Raw genomic sequence first — 20,345 nt, forward strand, 5'->3', positions numbered from 1 at the left:
CAAAAAAAATAAAATAAATCTGTCACCCATTAGTTTGCCAAACCACATTTTTTTTATAATTATGAAAAGCATGTAGTAATGCCAGTCTCATTGGGCCCACTTTTTTACTCGTCTCCGACTATTCGTCGGTGTGTCAGATCTACGTCCATTTTAGAAGACTTCTGTAAAGGTAGGGTTGGGATGACCTTCATAGTTAGGCTTATATTTTTTTGGCCAACCCCATATAGAGGTCCCTGTACTTTACACTTTTTTTCTGTAGATTTTTATATTTCATTTTTGTATTATCTGGTCCCTCTATTTAACTATTTTTGATTTTCAGGTCCTTTGTGAGTTTTTTCAGTCCCTCTACTTACAATTTTTGTTTCCTCCAGTCCCTCTACTTACAATTTTTGTTTCCTCCAGCCACACAAAAAGACCAGAAAAAACTCATAAACTACTTGAAAATCAAAAATAGATAAGTAGAGTGACCAAATAATAAAAAAATGAAGTATAAGGACCTACGGAAAAAAAAGTGTAAAGTACAGGGACCTCTATATGGGTTAAGCCTATTTTTTCCGGTTCGGTGCAACAAAAATTCGATACGTTTTATCGGTCATAAAAGATAAAGTAAAAAAATAAGAAAAAATAGAAATGTTTAATAAGCTATTATTAAAATTGTATTTATAATTAATATTTTTATTAAATATAACAATTATTAGTGATGATTAACTTTAACTACAGTAAACCCTCTGATAATTAATACTCAATAAATTAATAATTTTAATATCTAATAAAATTTTAAGGAACTAATTTGAATATTACGTCTTATAAAGTATTTAATAAATTAATAATTCTAATAATTAATAATTTTTTAATCCACCATATATATTAATTATCAGAGGGTCGACTGTAATAATAAAAATACTAATGACTAATAAATTTAATGTTTGGTTCGAAACCGAAAACCGCAGTTTCTAAAAATTAAAAATTAAAGCATTCCATACTAACCACTTTTCTATTTGATTCTATTCGGGTTGATTCGGTTCAACTCGGTTTTTGTCCACCCTTAAATAGAACCGTGAAATTTTATAACATTAGCAAGAAAAATGGCCAGAGCACGACGAACCAAAAAGGATATCTTCAGCCGAAATTTAAGTCATGGTGTTGATACGTTTTTCGGTAGAAGTTTATGAAACAAAAACAATAGAGTTGAAGAGGATGTCGAGAGCTTCGATTTGATATAAAAAAACATCGAATTTCGATATCGGTGTAGAGAGATATCAACAAAATAAGCTTGACGTATCAAAACCGCTTTTCAGAGAATATATCGATTAGAGAAGAAAACTATAAACGTTTTCTATATATATATATATATATATATATAGACTAATATATCGCCACGTCTCACTGCGATTGCGTGATACGTGTCTCCTCTTATTCATCGCCACGTGTCGCCACTCCTATTGCAACATATCCGCAACCGTTGTTTTTTATATTCTTCAATTTTTACGTCCAAAATTCTGTATTTTAACGTTTTAATTTCCTTAATATTTCCAAGACTTTTTACTCTTCAATTAGAGATGGATATTGATATATTAATTTATTTTATTTTTAACCTCTATTCTCCAAAAACTATTCTACACGCGTATTCCACCCGATATAAACGCTTATCCATTACTATATAATTATAACTCCAAATATAATTATATCTCATCCTTAAATCATAATTTATTTATCCTCCAAATATATTATATTTATTTTTATATCAAACACGACATGTTTTTCATCGGATTTTAAACGAAACGTGTGTCATGTGTCGGATTATTATATCATAGCAATGAGGACTATTACAGTAAGACTATATCACGGTGTGAAATAGCTATGTAGAAATCCATGATGATTTCAAGATCAAAGAATTATACTAATACAAATGTAATGAGAATTACTTATGACAGTGATCTATGTAGTATTTTCAAGATGGGTCATCTAGTGTCTTATTTCTCAAATATCAACTTATAATTTGACTTAATATCTCATATACATGATTAGTAAAACATAATCATCAGTCAATATCATATTAGTCTCAGTGTTCTATTAAGAGTATGGATAGATGGAATATAATTCTTTATTAAATCTAAGTGTTCTACTATCAAGTCACATACTTGATGATATTAGAAAGAAGGGAAAAGGGTCAGTTAAACCCCTAACGTTTGGCCTATAGGTCAAGTAAGCCACTAATGTTTGAAAAGGTGCAACTAAACCCCTAACGTTTTCAAATCGTATCATATAAACCCTTTTACTTAACACCGTTTAAAACCAAAGCCAACTCTGTTATTTTTTTCCAAGGTGGCTCATTTAGTGCCCACGTGGAATCATTTTTTCCATCAATAGCAGTTTGAACTTATAATCAACTCTTATCAAAATAGAATTGTATTTTAATTTACAATTCAGTAATTAACCCACTACTTCGTCTTCTTTCTCCATCATCCACCACCAATTTCTCCATCTCGGCCACCAAAAATTCAGAAGTTGCATGTACCCTTAGCTTCATCCACACTCTGTGAGCCAGTCATCCTCGCCAATATAGCAAACAACATTCTACCAAAAACATTACTCTAGCATCTCAAAACGACAATCGAGCTCCTAAAAGCTAACGAGGGCAGCCATTTCTCCAGCAAAAATTGAAACAATGTTTAATATCTCTAGCACAAATTCAACTTATTTGAGAGTGTAGTCCTTACTAATCCTGCAAAAAATCCAACGGCTGCAAAAATTGGTACCCTTATACATGGCGGTGCAGAGTTTGTTCATGAGAGTAAAAGCGCCATAATTTCCGGCACCACTACCCTAAATCTCCATCCATTGTGAAATTAGAGAAAATGTCGCATAATCTGAAGCTAAAGGTGCTAAATATAATAACAAAATTCTCAAATTGAGACACTTACAATCTCGCGGGGACAGAGCTAGAAACAATCCCTAAACAGTTAGTACGGAGACAGTGTCTCTGTTTAATCTCCACGATGTATTGCCGTTTTAACGGAGCATAAAGTGAACGCGCAGGCCGGCACCGGATCCGATGTTGGGAAGTTAGGGAAGGCGATGGTGACGAAGATGGAGAGGCCGTTAAAGAGCGAGGGGGTTTCTTTCAATTTAGAGAAATTAAATAAAAAGGGGTATGATATTCTAAAAAAAAAGTAGGTTGGGTTTTAAATGGTGTGTCAGCAATAATTAATTAACATGTCACCATTAAATGAGCCACCTTGGAAAAAGAATAGACGGAGTTGGCTTTGGTTTTAAACGGTGTTAAGTGAAAGGGTTTATATGATACGATTTGAAAACGTTAGAGGCTTACTTGCACCTTTCCGAACGTTAGTGGCCTACTTGACCTATAGGCCAAACGTTAGGGGCTTAACTGACCCTTTTCCCTAGAAAGAATTAACCATTCAAGTATTTTAATCATAATATAATATGATAATAAAAGTTCCAATTAATTAATAACAAAAAGATAAAGTCAATACATGGTCAAACAAGATTGACCTAGTGCATATCACTAACAGATTAGAGCTGTGGAAGTCATCGGTAGCCCACCCGAGATAAGAGAAAATATTGTTAGAAGAACGCCGAAAGTGGATCCCCGGACGTCTGTCCGACGGTTAAGTTAATTTGAGTAGGAAGAATAAATAAGAAGTTAAAGATAGACTGAAGAGTATGTAAAAGAGTATTAACCTTGACTTTGCATGTTTTGAGGTATTTATAGAGAATGGTAATGTGGCAAGGTTTATTGTACTTATGATGATGTGGCAAAGTTAGTTAGGGTCTGTGATGACATGGCAGATTCGATTATTCTTTTTGCCCTTTGTGAGATATGCGGGGGTATTGTGTAAGAATATCCTTGTTAGAGGTTCTTATTTTTAGGCGACCTTACATGTCAAAATATTTGTGGATATGTTCAATGTCGAGACTAGTTGTCTCGGTTAGATGTTATCTCGATATATGGGGATTTTATGACGAGATTTTGCTTGGCTACTATTATTGTCACGATATAGAGGGATATTGTTGATATATTCTGGTCTCAGTTATAAAAGGTATGGACTCTTGGTCTCGTGTCTTGGGTATGAGCTCTTGCTCTCGGGTATGGGATGTGGGATTTGGCCTTAGACTTTTGCTGCTATTCTATCTATATTGTTAACAAGAATCAACATATATGAAACAAAGATATGGAGAATAGTAGAGAAAACAGTCATTTAATCAGCAAGCATATGTATATATATGTTTATATCTTGAGCCATGCATAGAATATAAGCAATAATATACATATCCCAAATATCGAAAGTATAATAAAATGCCAAACATGACAAGGAAGGGTACCCAAATTCCAAACATGAAACACATCCATATAAGAATGAAAAAGATGCTGCTAGAAATACCTAGCACTTGTATACACAAAACTCATTATTTAAGAGCTTTAATTCAATATGTGACATAAAAAGAGCTAAAATGCTATTTTCTATCGGAATTGGCCGTGAGAAGATGATTGCTTAAATTTTATGGGAAATGGAAGTTGAAAAATATAAGTGCAGATGAAAATATATTGAATGTGTGTGTGTGTTTAAAATTGTTTTTAAAGAGTTTTAATTATTATAATGTTTGTTTGATATGAGATATGTTGTTGATTATTGTAATACTTTTTGAATTATAGATGGTGTTTTTGAGAAGAAAAATTGAAAAGTTTGAAAAATAACAGACAATATTTATATTAGGAGGAAATGAAAAGTTGTGAAGAAAATACTAGCACTTTCTATATTAGTACACATAGCTGAAGCACAGAAGTATACATGTCAAAATTGTGTAGACAAAGCATATGAATCTTAGCATTATAATATAAATATAGATCATTAGAATCATAAAAGTTGTGTATGCTAAAATTATGGAGTAATATAATCTAACACACTCTAACAAGATTGAAACATAACTCAAAAAGAAAAAAGACAATCTTTAAAGTAGTATCTAATTTTTTTTCTTTTTTGTTCTCTAATAAAACAAAATTGTAACGTTTTTCAAAATCTAATCTTTTTAATTTTTGGATTGGTTGAATTTTCTATCACTAAAGTATATCTAGATTTAATCAATAAAAAATTAGGCTGTGATTGTGAGTGTGTCGATTGTGATTAGTTGGCGTTTGAAGAAGAAAAAGGCGAACAGTTTATTTTAGCCCTTATATATTAACTAAAAATATTAGTCTAATATGTGGCTGACGTGTCAATAAAATTAGAAATGATGTGGATGAGAGAGGTAGGACACCGTGAATCCGGCGGCCAGATCAGCAACAATGTATCTGATTCGGATGGGTAACTCCCCGTTGAAAAGTTTTCATAAATTTGGTCCTCATTTTATAATGGAAAAATGTTTGATACCATTTTATAACAAACCAAGGATTAATTCACCGAATAATGCTTCTATTATGTTGTTGAGTTATTTTCGAGTTTGTAACACCATAATTGTCACGACCCAATCTCAGGGCCGAGACCGGCGCTAGGGAATGGGAGTGTTTGCTCCGAAACCCGTAGCAAGCCTAAAAACATAAAATAATTTTTCGCGAATCATATACGTCATGCATGACGTACATAAACATGTGTCATGCAGAATCATACATGCCAGGCATACACATCCTCTAGCAATCTCAAATATAAAAACGCAGCTAGCGTAAAACATTTAAAACTTTAAACATTAAAGTTATATTTACATAAAACTATACATTACAAGCTGACTTGCAAAATACTTATCTACTGCAGCTCTAAGAGTAAAGTACTGTTTCTTTACATACTTTCAAAAATACAGACTTCTGGAAGTAGGATAGAAGTTTGTTGCTTCAAAAGCGTCTTTCACCTGAGAGGAAATCTGTGAGGGGTCAGTATATGGGAATATACTGAGTGAGTTCATACATTTACTAATAAGTATTCAAATAAAACATAAAACGATATTCAATCGTATGCAGCCAAATACGAGATCCGACTGAAACCTTAATTCTCAAACATACTAATTATCAATCAAGCAACCCAATCATTAATATCAAGTTGTGAGTCCAACTCACTGGTGGGTCCAACCCACTAGATACGGGGACTCCAGGCTACACCGTAGCCGAGTGCTCGCTCGTATCGAACTATACCTCAAATCTCAAATTTCATAATCATAGACAGCTCATAGCTGTATCAAGTCGAAACTGGTGATCACACAGTCCTATTGCCGCTCAATAGGTAGCATGTTCCATCGGACCAATACTGGTTTCAAATCAAGCGTATGCGCAATTCATATAAAAATTTCGCATATAAAACATGCAGTTCAAATATAAAGCAATATAAAATAATCGCTTAAATAAATACTTTAAAAGAAAATCGTATAAACTCACAGAAAACGCTTATCCAAAAATACGTTGGGGCTTAGAAACGTCAAGTCTCCCGAACTACTGGTCCATCTGCTTCTTGCCTCGCCGGATCTAAAACAATTTTTAAAACATTTGACTTGTATTAGAATCCTATTCTAAGATTGACTCTAGACTCGAGACTCGACACGTTTTACTTTCATTAATCGTCGTACTTCTCACGTATATTCCGATAAACGGTATCTAACTCGTTTACGGATCGTATATCATTTTTAATTCAACTCCCGTTTAACCTCATTAGGTTAACTATTCACATTAATCGATCAATTACTATTCGATTTCCGATTCAACACGCGTATTCAACTAATTCAATCGAGATACGAAGAATTGGGGTGCGAGAATCAGAGGGTGCACGTTCGTGCATGGAGGTGCACGATCGTGCACCTTGATGGTACATGTTTGTGCACCTTGGTGCACGGTCGTGTACCCTGTGTAGGTGCACGTTCGTGCACCATTGATGGTACACGTTCGTACACCTTGGTGCACGGTCGTGTACCGTGTGTAGGTGCACGTTCGTGCACCATACGTGCACGATCCCCCGGAATCGATTTCCGGGGTTTCCGACCTGCTACATACGTAAAAACGTTCCAAACTCAACCAAAACGCGTATTCTAAGCTCAAAACGCTATATATCAATCCTATAATCGATAAAACGATAAAATCGTTTCGTGGCCTAAAACTTTGAATCGATATAACTCAAAATATATCCGTTTAAACGATAAAACGTCAAGCTTACCGTGATTACCCGTCGAAATACGATCGTTTTGAGTTATAGAACGTCGGAAACGGACGAGAAACGAAAACCGTACGTTATCGCCGTTTTTGATCGAGAGAAAGAAAATGAAGAGGTGCAGATGATCCTGATCAATTCCTTCCTCTAAAGGTTTATATATATATCCTGGTCAATTTGTGTTTTGATCCTTGAAACTTTTTAAAAGTTTCAATTTAATCCAAAACCTATCCGCGTCCAAATTTTAAAAGGTCTCCGATTGACTCGAGACTTTTACCACTAATACTATAAATTATTTCGCGGACTTTGGCGAAATAATTTCCGTCACGGAATTTATAAATTATTTTATATTAATTTCTGAAGTTAAATCCTCAAATCCCGCTAATTAACTTATTAAAATTTATTCTAAATTCCCGATATAATTAATTTAAATTCTCCTTAATTTAATTTATCGGATATCACGACACGTGGCACGACTTAATTACCTTAAAATATTTTGGGGTATTACAATAATAGAAGCACTATTCGTCGGCTAGAATGAAAATGGTGGCAGTTAGAGAGAGCATTTTTGAGTTTATAACATAGAGAAGCTTGACCCATGTATTGTAAGCTCCTACACCGAATAGTGCTTTTATTATGTTGTTGAGTTATTGGAGGCGGTGCAATTTTTGAGGTACTGGTGAAGGGGTGATGATCGGTGCAAAGAGGAGTGATGTCGGGGGAGAGAGTAGGAGTACTCAGGATGGTAGTGATGGTTGGTGGTGGATTAATGCGGTAGTGATAGATTGTTTGAGTCAAAGGATTGTTGGAGTCGAAGGATTGTTGGGTTGATTGTGAAATAAGAAGAAATAAAATGGTGTCGATGATGGTGATAGAAAATAGGCAAATCACCTATAAAACTGCTAACCTTTCAATTTTTTTTCAGTAACACCCTGACCTTGCAAAAACCTCAAAAACCTCAATTTTTCGTTATTTACTTGAAGTAAGAAACAATAATAAATGATTGTTACCTTTGCCTTGCAGTCTGGGATTTGTCCTTATTGGACATGTACGCTTATTGTGTCCCTCACTGAGGTAGTGGTGGCAATGACATACCTTGCCGGCTTTTTAGGCTCTTCATCGGGGTCTTTTCTTCGGTTCTTTTTCGGATGGCCAAACATCTTTTGATATGGGGGCGGCAATATATCAACCCCTTGAGCTTTCGGCCACATCTTAAACCCATTAAGCGGTTGTAGAGAGAATTCATACGCTTTCATGTACTTATCCCTCTTGTAGTACTCATCGACGTAGTCGGCGACATTGTAGCGCATGAAGTTGATAGAAGCAAGAGCATGGGCACAAGGTATGCCGGTTATGTCCCATGCTATACAAGAGCAAGTCTTGTTCTTCAAGCAAACGACAAACTGATCCTCTTCAACACTTACTTGATATGCTCCCCCATTTTGCTGTTGTTGGTACACAAAATCTGGTTGACAGTTGGTTTTTATCTATCTTCTCTCTTATCTTTGGACATATTTCTTCAAAGTGGTCGTCCATCAACTATGGCTTCAAGTACATTCTCTCTATTAAAGATGTGCGAATGTCCTCGAGCATGTTGATTACTTGCAGTTGCCTCGCCTTCGCAATATAGCCATTGAATGTCTCAACCAAGTTGCTTGTGATGGCATCACACTTGGTTATCGGCCTAATGTGCGCTTTGCAGAATACATTCACCAATTGCTTCATAAAATTGTCATGCGCTCTATAGTTTTCAGCCTTCATTAAATCCATACAATTGTCAAATAGTTGTAAGTTTGTTGCATTGACAGTATTCCAGAAGATAAGTTTCAGCTCCGAATCTTTGTGATTCTTCTTCCAGTTAGCATATATGTGGCGCCACAATTTCGGTGTTCCGCCAAAGGGACCACAGTCTTGATAGCATTTCCCAACCCCTATTAAGAAGATACAATAAACATTTCCATTTATAAGTAAATAAACAATGCTTCCCACAAATAACAGCAAAAATACTAATGTTGTCTAAAAAGTACTAATGTTGCCCATAAAAGAAAAAAACCCCTCTCACAGGATCCAAAAAACCAGAACTGTAAACAACATCCAAAATGACAACACGACAGTTCAAGTGCACAAATTTCAAGTGTAATACTAATGTTGTCTAAAAAGTAATAATACTGCCCGCTAGCTAACAACAAAAATAAACAGCAAAAAGAACAGGTCATACAATCCATATTAAACTATACAAAAGTAGTTCAAGTGCACAATTAGTTCTACTGCACAATTAACAACAAATAACCAATACTAAGCACATGTATAACAACAGTAACCAATAACTAACCAAACTCTAAAAAAAATTACAAACTCTAATTACCAATACTAAATGCATAACAACAGTCAAATAGAGTCCACAGTAAGCACATGTAAGCACCACAAAATAAACCACCATAAAGACAAGCAATTACCTTTAGTTGGTCGCTAACCAGAGTCAAATAGAGTCCATCTCCAAGCCGAAGATTAGAAATCAGTAAATTCAAAAACCAAGTCCAACTCTTTTCATTCTCTGCTTCAGCGATTGCCCACGCAATAGGAAATATTTGGTTATTCCCATCTCAGTCGACTGCGCTTAAAAGTACACCACCAATCAGTGTCTTGAGAAAATAACCATCCACACACAAAATACGCCTACAACCATTCACAAACCCTCTTCTTAAACCAGAAAACCCAACATAATATTGCTGAAAAATTGGAGCGCCATTTACTGGATCATTTATAAAGTGGAATTTGAACAACTCATCCTTGTCTACCCTTTTTAATTCTGCATCATACCGTCTAAATTTGGCATAATGACTCTTTAATGACCCTCTCATGATGCACATTGCTATCCCTTTGGCTCGATAGCAGCAGGAAGTTGACACAAGCAGGCCAGGGTACTTCACTTTCAAGTCTAGTTGCATATCAGCAGGTTTGTACCTGGGTTGACTCCTAAATTTTTGGATAAACTCTTTCGCCACCCATTCAAAAGTTGCTTGTGTGTTTTTTGTTGCTCTTTCACAAGTGTGCTCCGGTGTCAGCCCTCTGATTTTGAAGGATGAGCATCTTAATGATTTAATAGCATAAAATCTAAAACTACAACCCTTCTTGCAGCGAGCCCCAACCTTGCAACGCTCACTCTTTGGAATGCAAATATCGTGCCCACAACACACTGCCCATTGCTGTAAGGCTTGCCTAACTTGCAGCCTGTTCAGGAAAATCATGTCCATGACCCATTCAAGTTCTTCATGGTTACACTTGGGATTGTAATACACCCGTGTTTCTCTCTTCTTCTTTTTAATTTCTAGATTATCCTCTGAACTACTAGAGGGGGTCAGAAGGCCATCGTCAGAAGCCGCATAATCGCTTGCACATTCGTTCTCTTCGATTACCCTATGGGTTGCTACATTTCATGCTGCCCCGCCTTCCGAGTACTTGCCATTGACACTAGCGACACCACCTGGAGCATTTAGCATACCCTCCAACCCCAGCCCATTAATGCCATCAGGTATGCTTCTTCTCAAGCCTTTCTTCTTCTCCCTAGCACTGACATACTCTTCATCAAAGTCGTTGCCACCATCGCTTACACTATCATCTTCGGTGTCTGCTTCGTTCCACATACATATATGTTGTCACAAGAATCATCAGCTTCACTTTCAACACCCATTTCATTATTATTTTCATTCTCATCGCTTTCTTCATCTCCAAATGGTACTTCAGCCGTTGGTGTCGTTGGTGTCGTTTCATTTCCCACTTCGCCTTCCATCTGAGCCTCGTTACTTTGCTTCAATCTTAGCTTCATAACTCAACACTGCATCCGTAACACTTTCATCTCTATCAAAATTTTCAAACTCAACAATAGCCTCCTTACACTCTATAAACATTTCAGCATATGCAAACTCTTGTACCTCGACGATCAACTGTCTCAACTCTTCTTCACTATTCACAAATATTATTGTATGTCAATCACCTCCGGGTTTATAGTACCCAATTCTACTAACTGGTGGGTAACCCAAATTCAAAACCCTTTCAACTATACCAGTCAATGACAGCCCTTCATCTATGTACCAGTAGTCTTTCAATATTGTTCCTTTATCTGTCGTAATAGGATCTGTCTCGGTGAACTCTACATTGACTCGGGCCTTTATCCTTGGTCTGCCAAACATGAGCAAACTACTTCTATCATAAAATAATTAACATAAACACAAACTGCTTCTATCAAACTAATATACTCAGATTTCTCTCATTTGCATTGTTACCTACCTAAGGTTAACACAGTACATGAAAGGCAGAAAAGGCAATTTACGTAGTATATTACATATTTAACATTGCACATTTACACACTATACTGTACATTTAACATTTAACATTGCACATTTAACATTTAACATTGCACATTTACACAGTATACTGCACATTTAACAGAAAAGGCAATTTGCATTTAACATTTAACATGGCAATTTACACAGTACATGAAACAGCAGTTCTGGTCACCGTTAACATTTAACATGGCAATTTACATAATACATGAGACAACAGTTATGCCAATTTGCATTTAACATTTTACATTTTCTGCACATTTCGGTTCTGGTTCACAATTTTTACTCAAATTAGCAAGAAATAGTAGAAAATGCAAGTGAAAACCTACAGTATACTGTAAATTCAAGTGTAAAACCCTAAATGTGAAAAACCCTAAACGTGAAAAACTCTAAATGTGAAAAACCCTAAACCTGAAAACCCCTAAACGTGTAAAACCCTAAACAAAAAAAACCCCTAATCCTGAAAAACCCTAAACGTGAAAAACACAAAAAATTCACACCCAATAGAAAATAGAAGAGCATCAATGGATAGTACTTAAGTCAAAATTAAAATCTTACCGGAAGTCTTTGGGAATTCCTCTACGATTTTCTCTCCAGGACATATTTCCTTTTCCTTTTGATTTTTTCCCCGTTACTGCATTCAGACGTTATTCAAAACGAGCATAGGAGAAATTGCAACGAAATGGGTAGATACAAATGCGTTTTGGCTGTGGAGATTTTCAGAGACAAGAGAATTAAGGGTTTGAGGGAGAAGGCGATTCAATTTTCACTTTCAGTTTTGGGTAAAACGTCTAAGGTCTATTGTTTAGGTTTATTTTGTAAAACGATGAGTTTTAGGAGAAACGCACCGTTTGGTCATTAAAGCATTAACCAACCATGGTAAGCTGACTGGGCAGGGGAGTAATGGGACACGGCGGCAATTTTGATGACATGGTGTGCAAAAATGCGTGCCAATTTTTTTTGGGGTGCTATTGAAACAGAAAAAATGTAAAGTATAGTGCTATTGAGATTTTTGTAAGGTCAGAGTGTTATTGAAAAAAAATTGAAAGCTCAGTAGTTTCACAGGTGATTAACCTAGAAAATAAGAAAGAAATTATGACAACAATACAAGAAGAATGCTCGAAGGAGTTGATTAGGGTTAAAATGTAAAAAATATCAAAAAGACCCTAAATCTCTTATTAAAATTTTGATATACAAACTATTAAAATTATATGAGTTAAAATGATCTTTAAAAAATTTTAAGTTCTAATTTGAAAACTAAAATAAACATTAAAAACTATTTTAAACTTTTTTCCATTTCATAATGGATAGTATATCTCATTTACGGTGAGAGTAGAGGAGGGTGTAATTGATTCGGTTTGGTATTGTTGTAGATTGAATTTATCTGATTTTGCGAATTTGAATCTATCGTTGATCATTTGTTCATTTTATAACAAATGGATAGTTCAGTAGCTTCACAAATATAATACTCTAATAATAAGATCCATCTAAAATTCATGCTAGACCCGTCTAAAATTTAAATTGTTGACTTCACAAAAATATAATAATATACTAAGATTTATTTAGATCAATCTAAAATTTTCTACAAAAATCCATCTAGAATATTCTATATAGATCGACTTCCAATTCACATTGAATCCATCTAAAATTCACGTCACATGATATATTAATATATAATCCAACAAAATACACTAAAAATAATTTATAAATCATTACTTAACATTTATAATTTCAATAATTATTATGATTGACACTTAAAATTTATATTTAATTTTCAGTTACAGAAAGCACCGCTTAAATCTAAATTAATTTTATAAAAGCACTACTTTCATAAACCAACTTTTTTTAATTAATATTTCATTATCTTTTTTTTAGAAGTATAAGTCGTGTCTCTATCGTTCAACTTTTAAGAATACATATATATGGAATTAATTGCAAAAATAACTATGAACTTTAATATATTTTATAATTATAATATTAATTTTAAGATTTTTAACAAAATCATCACTAATTTTTAATTTTTGACATATCAAAACACTAATGTTTTTCTATTAAAAATAATAATTATATGGCTATCGGAAAATATATATTGCTAGTGTGCTATATATCAGAGTTTTTTCAACTGAAAATGGTTTAATGTTCCAATTTGTTAAAAATATAAAAATTGATAATTGATTTTACTAAATCTTAAAATTCACCTTTTATTTATAAATGATACTATAAAAACTGATTTTTTCCATAATCAACATTTATCTTTAATTATATACATCTATCTATAAAACTTAACTAGATGTTTTGAGTTCAACAGCATTAAAATGTTATAGTATAAATTATGTTCATGTGATTCTGTCAAAGTCGGATTTAGATTAATTGGCACTTATACAATTATGTGTGACTCGATTCTGAATTACTTGGTACTACAAATATTATTGGAATGTAAAATGAGTGTTTATCCCACACAACGGATGTACCACGTCATTTTTACAATAAGTCAATAATCATTTGCGATAGGAAATTTTTATTTATTATTTATTTTTTTATCATTAAATATTTGCACATGGCTAACGCTTTTTGTTACACGAATAACGTGGCGCGACCATTGTGTTGTATAATTATTCATGTGAAATAGTTAAACCAAGAAAAAAATAGTCAATACATATGGATTTTGTCAAAAAAAAATCAACTACTCTTTGACATATAGACCTCTTAAAATTAGCAACAAAACTACCCTTTATATCTGAAGACATAAATGCATGTGGTCCATGCCATATTGCCTACCCAAAGTTTTGTTTTGGCACTGCCACCAAAAATAAGCCATTTGCTTTTCTACATTGGAGATCCTTACAATTTGTTCACATTTAAATTTAGAGGAAAAGTTTATACTATGATCTGAGTTCAATTATTTGGTCTAGAAATTGAATGTTCTGATGGTAGCTTCTCTCAATTTTACTCTCTAATTTTCATTTAGCTTTTTTTTACTTTTTTTTAATTATGTTAAAGTTAAATCAATTCAATTTTTTTTATACAAAATTCAGTAATCACAGATTCACAGTCATCAAAACAAATTCAACAAGAAACATATGAATATTTAAATATATATATATATATATATATATATATATATATATATATATATATATATATATATATATATATATATATATATATATATATATATATTTAATTTTATACAATAATTATTTTCTTTTTTTTCTTTTTAATGAAAGTTTATCGTCTTTTGTAATACTATATCCGGATGCATGTGGATTTAGATTTAAATTTGAGTCATTATCTTTCTAATACAATTTTCACTTATCACAACTAAAAATTTGAAATAATTTGTAAAAATAATTATTTCAAATTCTAATTCATTGCTTATAATTAAATTTCAATTAATTATTTTAATACTTTAAATATTTATCGGTTCCACTAATTTGACCAAAAATTGATATATAATTCGGATTGAAAGTTGGAAGAATAAAAAATGTAAGTTTTACTAATTTTTACCGGTCAGATCTAAACTTGAACCAACTAAACTAGTAAAACTATATGTAATAGAAAAAATTCAAAATTAGACAGAAATAATAATTATTTAAACATCAATTGTACGATTAGTTAACCTGGAAATCAAAACTTAAAACCTAAATCTCACACTCACAACTCAAAATTTAAAATCCAAAACCGTAAATTAAAACCCAACTATTAATCCTAGTCTTAAACTCAAGACTAAAATTCAAAACATGAAATGTGAAACTCAAAATCATAACCTAAAGTTTAAAGGTTTTTTTTTTATAAATACACATGTTGTAGTAAAATATTTTCACTATTACAAGTTGTGTGAAGTTATTGTAAAAATACCTTTTGACTTTTAAAAATTGAAAAATATTATTTTTATTTATAAAAGTGCGGTTTTGAAAGAAAAAAATTAATTTCAATTTACTATCGATTTACTAAAAGATATGTTTACTATTATTTTACATATTATCGGTTTACTTAATAAATAAATTTACTATTAGTTTACTTTCTAAATTATAAAGTTAAAATAAAATGTTTCTCTTAGTTTACTATCAATATTATAAACATGTATATAATTAGTTTCCATTTGTTTACTTTTAGTTTACTAAAAAAAAGTTTACGCTTAGTTTACTAAAAAAATTTACTATTAGTCTACTATTAGTTTACTTTTACTAAAAAAATAAGTCTACTATTAATTTACTTTCGGAATTATAAAGTTATAGCTATTAACTATACAAATTTAAGTTTCACTTTATAAATTTTAATCTTTTAATTTAGTTTATCATAATTTAACCATGTGTTTACCATGAGTTTACTTACTTCGACAGATCAAGCCATTATAAAATTTACTATTGATTTTTGATGGGCCTTTTCCAATTTTAGCAAGAAACCAACAGTGTAAGTATGTGTTGAAAATGACTTACACCTCAGCAAATTGCACCAATGAATGGGTGCCACGTCAGCACCGTGTATGAATTTGGAAAAAAAATAAAAGTTTGTGTATTTTTATGAGAAGTTTTAAAAAACGTGAATAACTCGAAAAAACGTATAGAATTGGTGAATTTTTATGACAATACCCCTTATATTATTCTAATTAAGTAGCTATATAATTTGATTTTTAAATTTGTAAATTATGGACATGTTATTGCTCAACTCAATTATATCATTCTATGGCAGATGAACAATGATACATTCTAACTATTGTAATTATTTTTTATGATGGTTTAATAAAAAATTATATTTAAAAATAATTGATATATAGATTCAAATTTATTAGGAGTGAAATTTTTTTAATCCTTTAAAAAAATTATCATGTGACCGACCAATCAAATATTTTATTTCTAGACTCGTTTTTTGAATTTTTTTTCAGATTACAAAGTAAAGAACTAAGCGACCTAAGTATTTAAGAAACTACAACGGCGGAACCTTGACAGAAACCCCAACCATCTCCCACCAAGTACTCTTCTGAGTTGACAAAGTTGGAGACCTGAACGGCATCTCCTTCGAAAATCACCTTACGCCAATCCTGATGTTTTGCCCATACTAAGGGCCATAAATTCCAGGATTCCTAGGTCCCAGACTCCCCTAAAAGAGTTTACAAAGTTACCCAAAATTACCCCAGCAGCATTTCTTGCAAGTCCTGCTACTGAGCCTGTCTTTAGGCTTGCATTTATTCCTCCATCATAGGCAAATGTAATGAATTTCAAGAATCTATTTACCTGTTCAATGTGTTCAGAACTCATAATGAAAAGAAAAATTCTGTGCTGGTTAAGCTAAAAGTTTGGTTATATGTACAATGAGACTAACTGGTAAAAGAATCAGAAACAGAATGTGTTCGTTGATATCCAGAGCCTAAATAATGTAATTCCATAAGTTCATCAGTGAACGGAGGCTTCGATGGCTGCGGCAAATCGACATCTTTTCTTCTAAGCATGTGCAATACTTCTGTCATTGTTGGTCTTAAATTTGGAGATTCTTGAGTGCATAATAGTCCTATTTGAACCACTCTTTCAATCTCTTCCACATCTTCTATCTCCATACTTTTATCTACAATTTCGCGTATCGAGTTTGATTGAAAGTGCTTCCATGCCTGTATCGAATCCAAACGAAAATTATTTAATCGTTAATAAACACGCACACAAAATGTCAATTTAGCGAATATTAAATTCGTATGCAAATAATCTTGAGATGAACTTGTTGAATACACAAACCGAGCATGAATGTGAGCTCGTAATCTTTCCGAAATGAAATAATTGATGCATGCATAAGATTGTTCAGAATAATTAGGACAAGGTTGAAGGAGTTTACCAGGGTAACTAAGGTTTCGTAAAGATCATCGGATTGATGCTTGTTGTTTTCTACGCCTGTTACTATTTCGATCACAAGAACTCCGAAGCTATACACATCAACTTTCTCAGTTAATCGCCCCTTCGCAATGTATTCAGGAGCCATGTAACCTCTTCGAGCCAAGAAAAAGATAATTTAAGCATTACAAATGACACAAACAATTAGTATAAACTTGACTAAGATTTTACTTTTGAGCAAATTAAGACTACTTACAATGTTCCAGCAATTGCTGTGTTGATCAAGGAATGATCGCAAGAATAGAATCTGGCGAGTCCGAAATCAGAAATCTTTGCTTTATATTTCAAGTCCAATAATACATTGCTAGCTTTAATGTCTCGATGAATAATCCTTATTTGGCAGTCCTTATGGAGATACTCTAAACCTTCCGCTGCGCCTGTGATGATGAATAGCCGGCGTTTCCAACAGAGTTCTTTCTTCTTTTCTGGATCTTTCTTCCAATGGTTGCACAAAAAGTTTTAGTACAATGTTCGGATAAAAGGCGTTTCAATTTGATATGCAATTCTCAAGAAAATAGTAGTGCATATAAGTTTAACATGGACTATTATAAAGTATGCATAGAAGAAACTGAGAGAATATAGTTTAGAGATGATAATTTACCAAATAGAGCGAGATCGAGGCTTCTATTAGCTAGATATTCATAGACAAGAAAGCTATCAACACTTGTGAAGCAGCATCCAAGAAACCGCACCAAGTTCTTGTGCTGTGCTCTACTAATAATGTCCATTTCGTTGCAAATCTCTTGAACGCGATTCTTTCTACCAACGTATAAACGCTTTATTGCAATTTCTCTTCCGTCTGGTAAGGTGCCCTGCTCATGTTCGCCATCATACAAAAGCATTCGAAGATTACTTAAGCGAATTGAATAAAAAGTGAAATCCGAAAGATAAGATTGAAGTGAATCTATATAAATATACTTTATATACTTCACCAAATCCTCCATGGCCAAGCTTAAGAGATTCCCTGAAATTCTCTGTTGCTGATCGTATTGTTGCGTACTTAAACTGCAAGAACTGCCTGCCTTCGTCGAGTAATAATAGATCCTCCATTCCTTTATATGTAACATACAAGTTGCTTAATTATAGGGTGCCAAAGAAACAATTGCCAAACTAAATTCTTTTTTCTAAGGTTACGTACTTTTTATTTCTTTCGCGGAATTCTTTCTTCTGTATGTATGTCTACCAACACATAGTCCAATCCCTAATGCTGCTATGCAGACTAAAACAATGCCACATATGTACGCGATGTATTTATATATTTCCACTGCAAGTGAAAAGAAATAAAATGTGTTAGAATCTGTTTTTATACGAAAGATGACATTGATCAAATCGAATTAGATAATGAGCTCATGATCCTCTTTTTTAAGCACATCAAAATTTCGAATGAGCTGCATTATGTTGCACACTAGAGTCATGTTTCGGCTTTACTAGAATTCTGAAATACAACACTCTATATCTATTACCTGTTGTTAAAAACATTGTTTTACTATATTCTGTTTCAGCATTTCCAGTTTCAGCGTTTCTTTCCCGTGCTATGTTGCATATACACTAGCTCTTCTACTACGGATTGTACTATAACATTTCGTAATCATTCTTACAAGGGATTTGAATCTCAAATCCGTGTCCATGTAGAAGGCAAGCAAGCGTATAGAATGAAAGTAATTACCTCCCGTGTCACCAGAAGAATCATTTGAAAATTCATAATCAGAATATTGGAGGAAACAGCCAGCATTAAGCACGTAGGCTTCGGTGGATGGAAGGCAAGACAAGGCGGATGAGATTGCATCCGAAAGGCATGTATAGCACAAATCCGAGTCCAAAATCTTCCAGCAACTCGCCAAACCGTAAGCTGTGATGCCGTGTGAAGTCTCATGCTTAGTTGCAAAGCCTCGCTGAGCCGGTCCTGCTGTCGGTGCTTTCAGTAATAAATCCTGTAGCACTCTCTCTACTGATTCTCTAAATCCATGTGCAGTGTTTTCAATAGTCCCACATTTCTGCTTGCATATTCAGTTGCCAATCAATAAGCAATTTTGTTAAAAGGGCTAGCAATTTCCTTATGTTTGACATTTCATGAACTTATAAAATGCTCGAGGCCCTTGTATTTTACCACTTTTATTCAGAAAGCCCCTACACCAAATATATTTTCTTCTCGTTTATCTATTTACCTGATTTTTGATTTTTTTCTCTTCCGGTCTCTTTACATACAAAGTTTTTTTCTTCGAGTCTCAACAAAAGGGCGTGTCAATCGAAATTAGACAAGTAGAAGGACCAGAACGTGAACAATTTTGCGATAAGGGCTCCTGAATAAAATTGGTAAAGTACAGGATGGGTTTTGCCTAAATTAGATGCACATAAACACTTAAAGTGGCAAAGATGTAACTCACAGACCATTAAACATCAAATGTATATACCAACTTAATTTCTGTCTAACAAAAAGATCAAAAACAATTTAACAATAGAAAGGAAAGAAAAAATACTTTAGTATCGAGAGGCCCCAACGCTTCACGATAGAAACTATAATTCTCAGCTCGAATAAAACAGCCACCGAGATAAACACGGCCACCGGTATGCGGAAAACAAGCGGGGATTAGCGTATTGATCTGCGTAAAGCAGACGGCACATTCGTCGGCGGAGAGATCATCCATACATTGAGCAAGAACAAACAACCGATCGGGTGGCTTCCCTACATCTTTAAATGCAAACTGATTCCGATAAATTTCATCTTGCATGTAATCTGCGATGACTGAGTAGTACTTGAAGTAATTCGATACGTTTTGGACGTGTTCTTTTCCGCATATACTTCCGGCCAATTCAGTTCTAGGGTTTGCATGGCAAAGATTGACGTAAAATGAGATGAAGATGATGATCAAAAATTTGCCATTATTAAAAAGAGAGAGAATTGGTTGATTTGATTCCATGATTTTTACGTGTTTGTTTGTTTATTTTCTTTTAATTGTTGTTTTGGTTGCTATATT

The 20,345-nt window shown here is 33.5% G+C and overlaps 1 protein-coding gene across 1 annotated transcript; it reads right to left on the reverse strand.

The window, feature by feature from the left end:
* Window positions 1–16,330: 16,330 nt before the first annotated feature.
* LOC126674453 (cysteine-rich receptor-like protein kinase 46) lies at window positions 16,331–20,342 on the reverse strand. The gene is made up of 8 exons (XM_050368897.2): window positions 19,848–20,342; window positions 19,037–19,364; window positions 18,509–18,634; window positions 18,289–18,422; window positions 17,972–18,182; window positions 17,567–17,801; window positions 17,315–17,465; window positions 16,331–17,096 (listed from the first exon to the last, which is right to left on the reverse strand). The coding sequence occupies exons 1-8, from the start codon at window positions 20,286–20,288 to the stop codon at window positions 16,809–16,811; spliced, it is 1,914 nt and encodes a 637-aa protein (XP_050224854.1). The 5' UTR covers window positions 20,289–20,342; the 3' UTR covers window positions 16,331–16,808.
* Window positions 20,343–20,345: the final 3 nt, after the last annotated feature.

Source organism: Mercurialis annua, linkage group LG3 (genome assembly GCF_937616625.2).
Source record: "Mercurialis annua linkage group LG3, ddMerAnnu1.2, whole genome shotgun sequence".
NCBI classification, from domain to species: Eukaryota; Viridiplantae; Streptophyta; class Magnoliopsida; order Malpighiales; family Euphorbiaceae; genus Mercurialis; species Mercurialis annua.

What these genes read in the sequence shown, in the direction of transcription:
- LOC126674453 (XM_050368897.2), bottom strand. Translation starts at nt 20,288, where the DNA reads ATGGAATCAAATCAACCAATTCTCTCTCTTTTTAATAATGGCAAATTT. An exon ending in TGGGGCCTCTCGATACTAAA is followed by an intron (nt 19,365 to 19,847) that starts GTATTTTTTCTT and finishes ATATGCAAGCAG; the next exon opens with AAATGTGGGACTATTGAAAA. An exon ending in CCTCGATCTCGCTCTATTTG is followed by an intron (nt 17,802 to 17,971) that starts GTAAATTATCAT and finishes ATTGGAAGAAAG; the next exon opens with ATCCAGAAAAGAAGAAAGAA.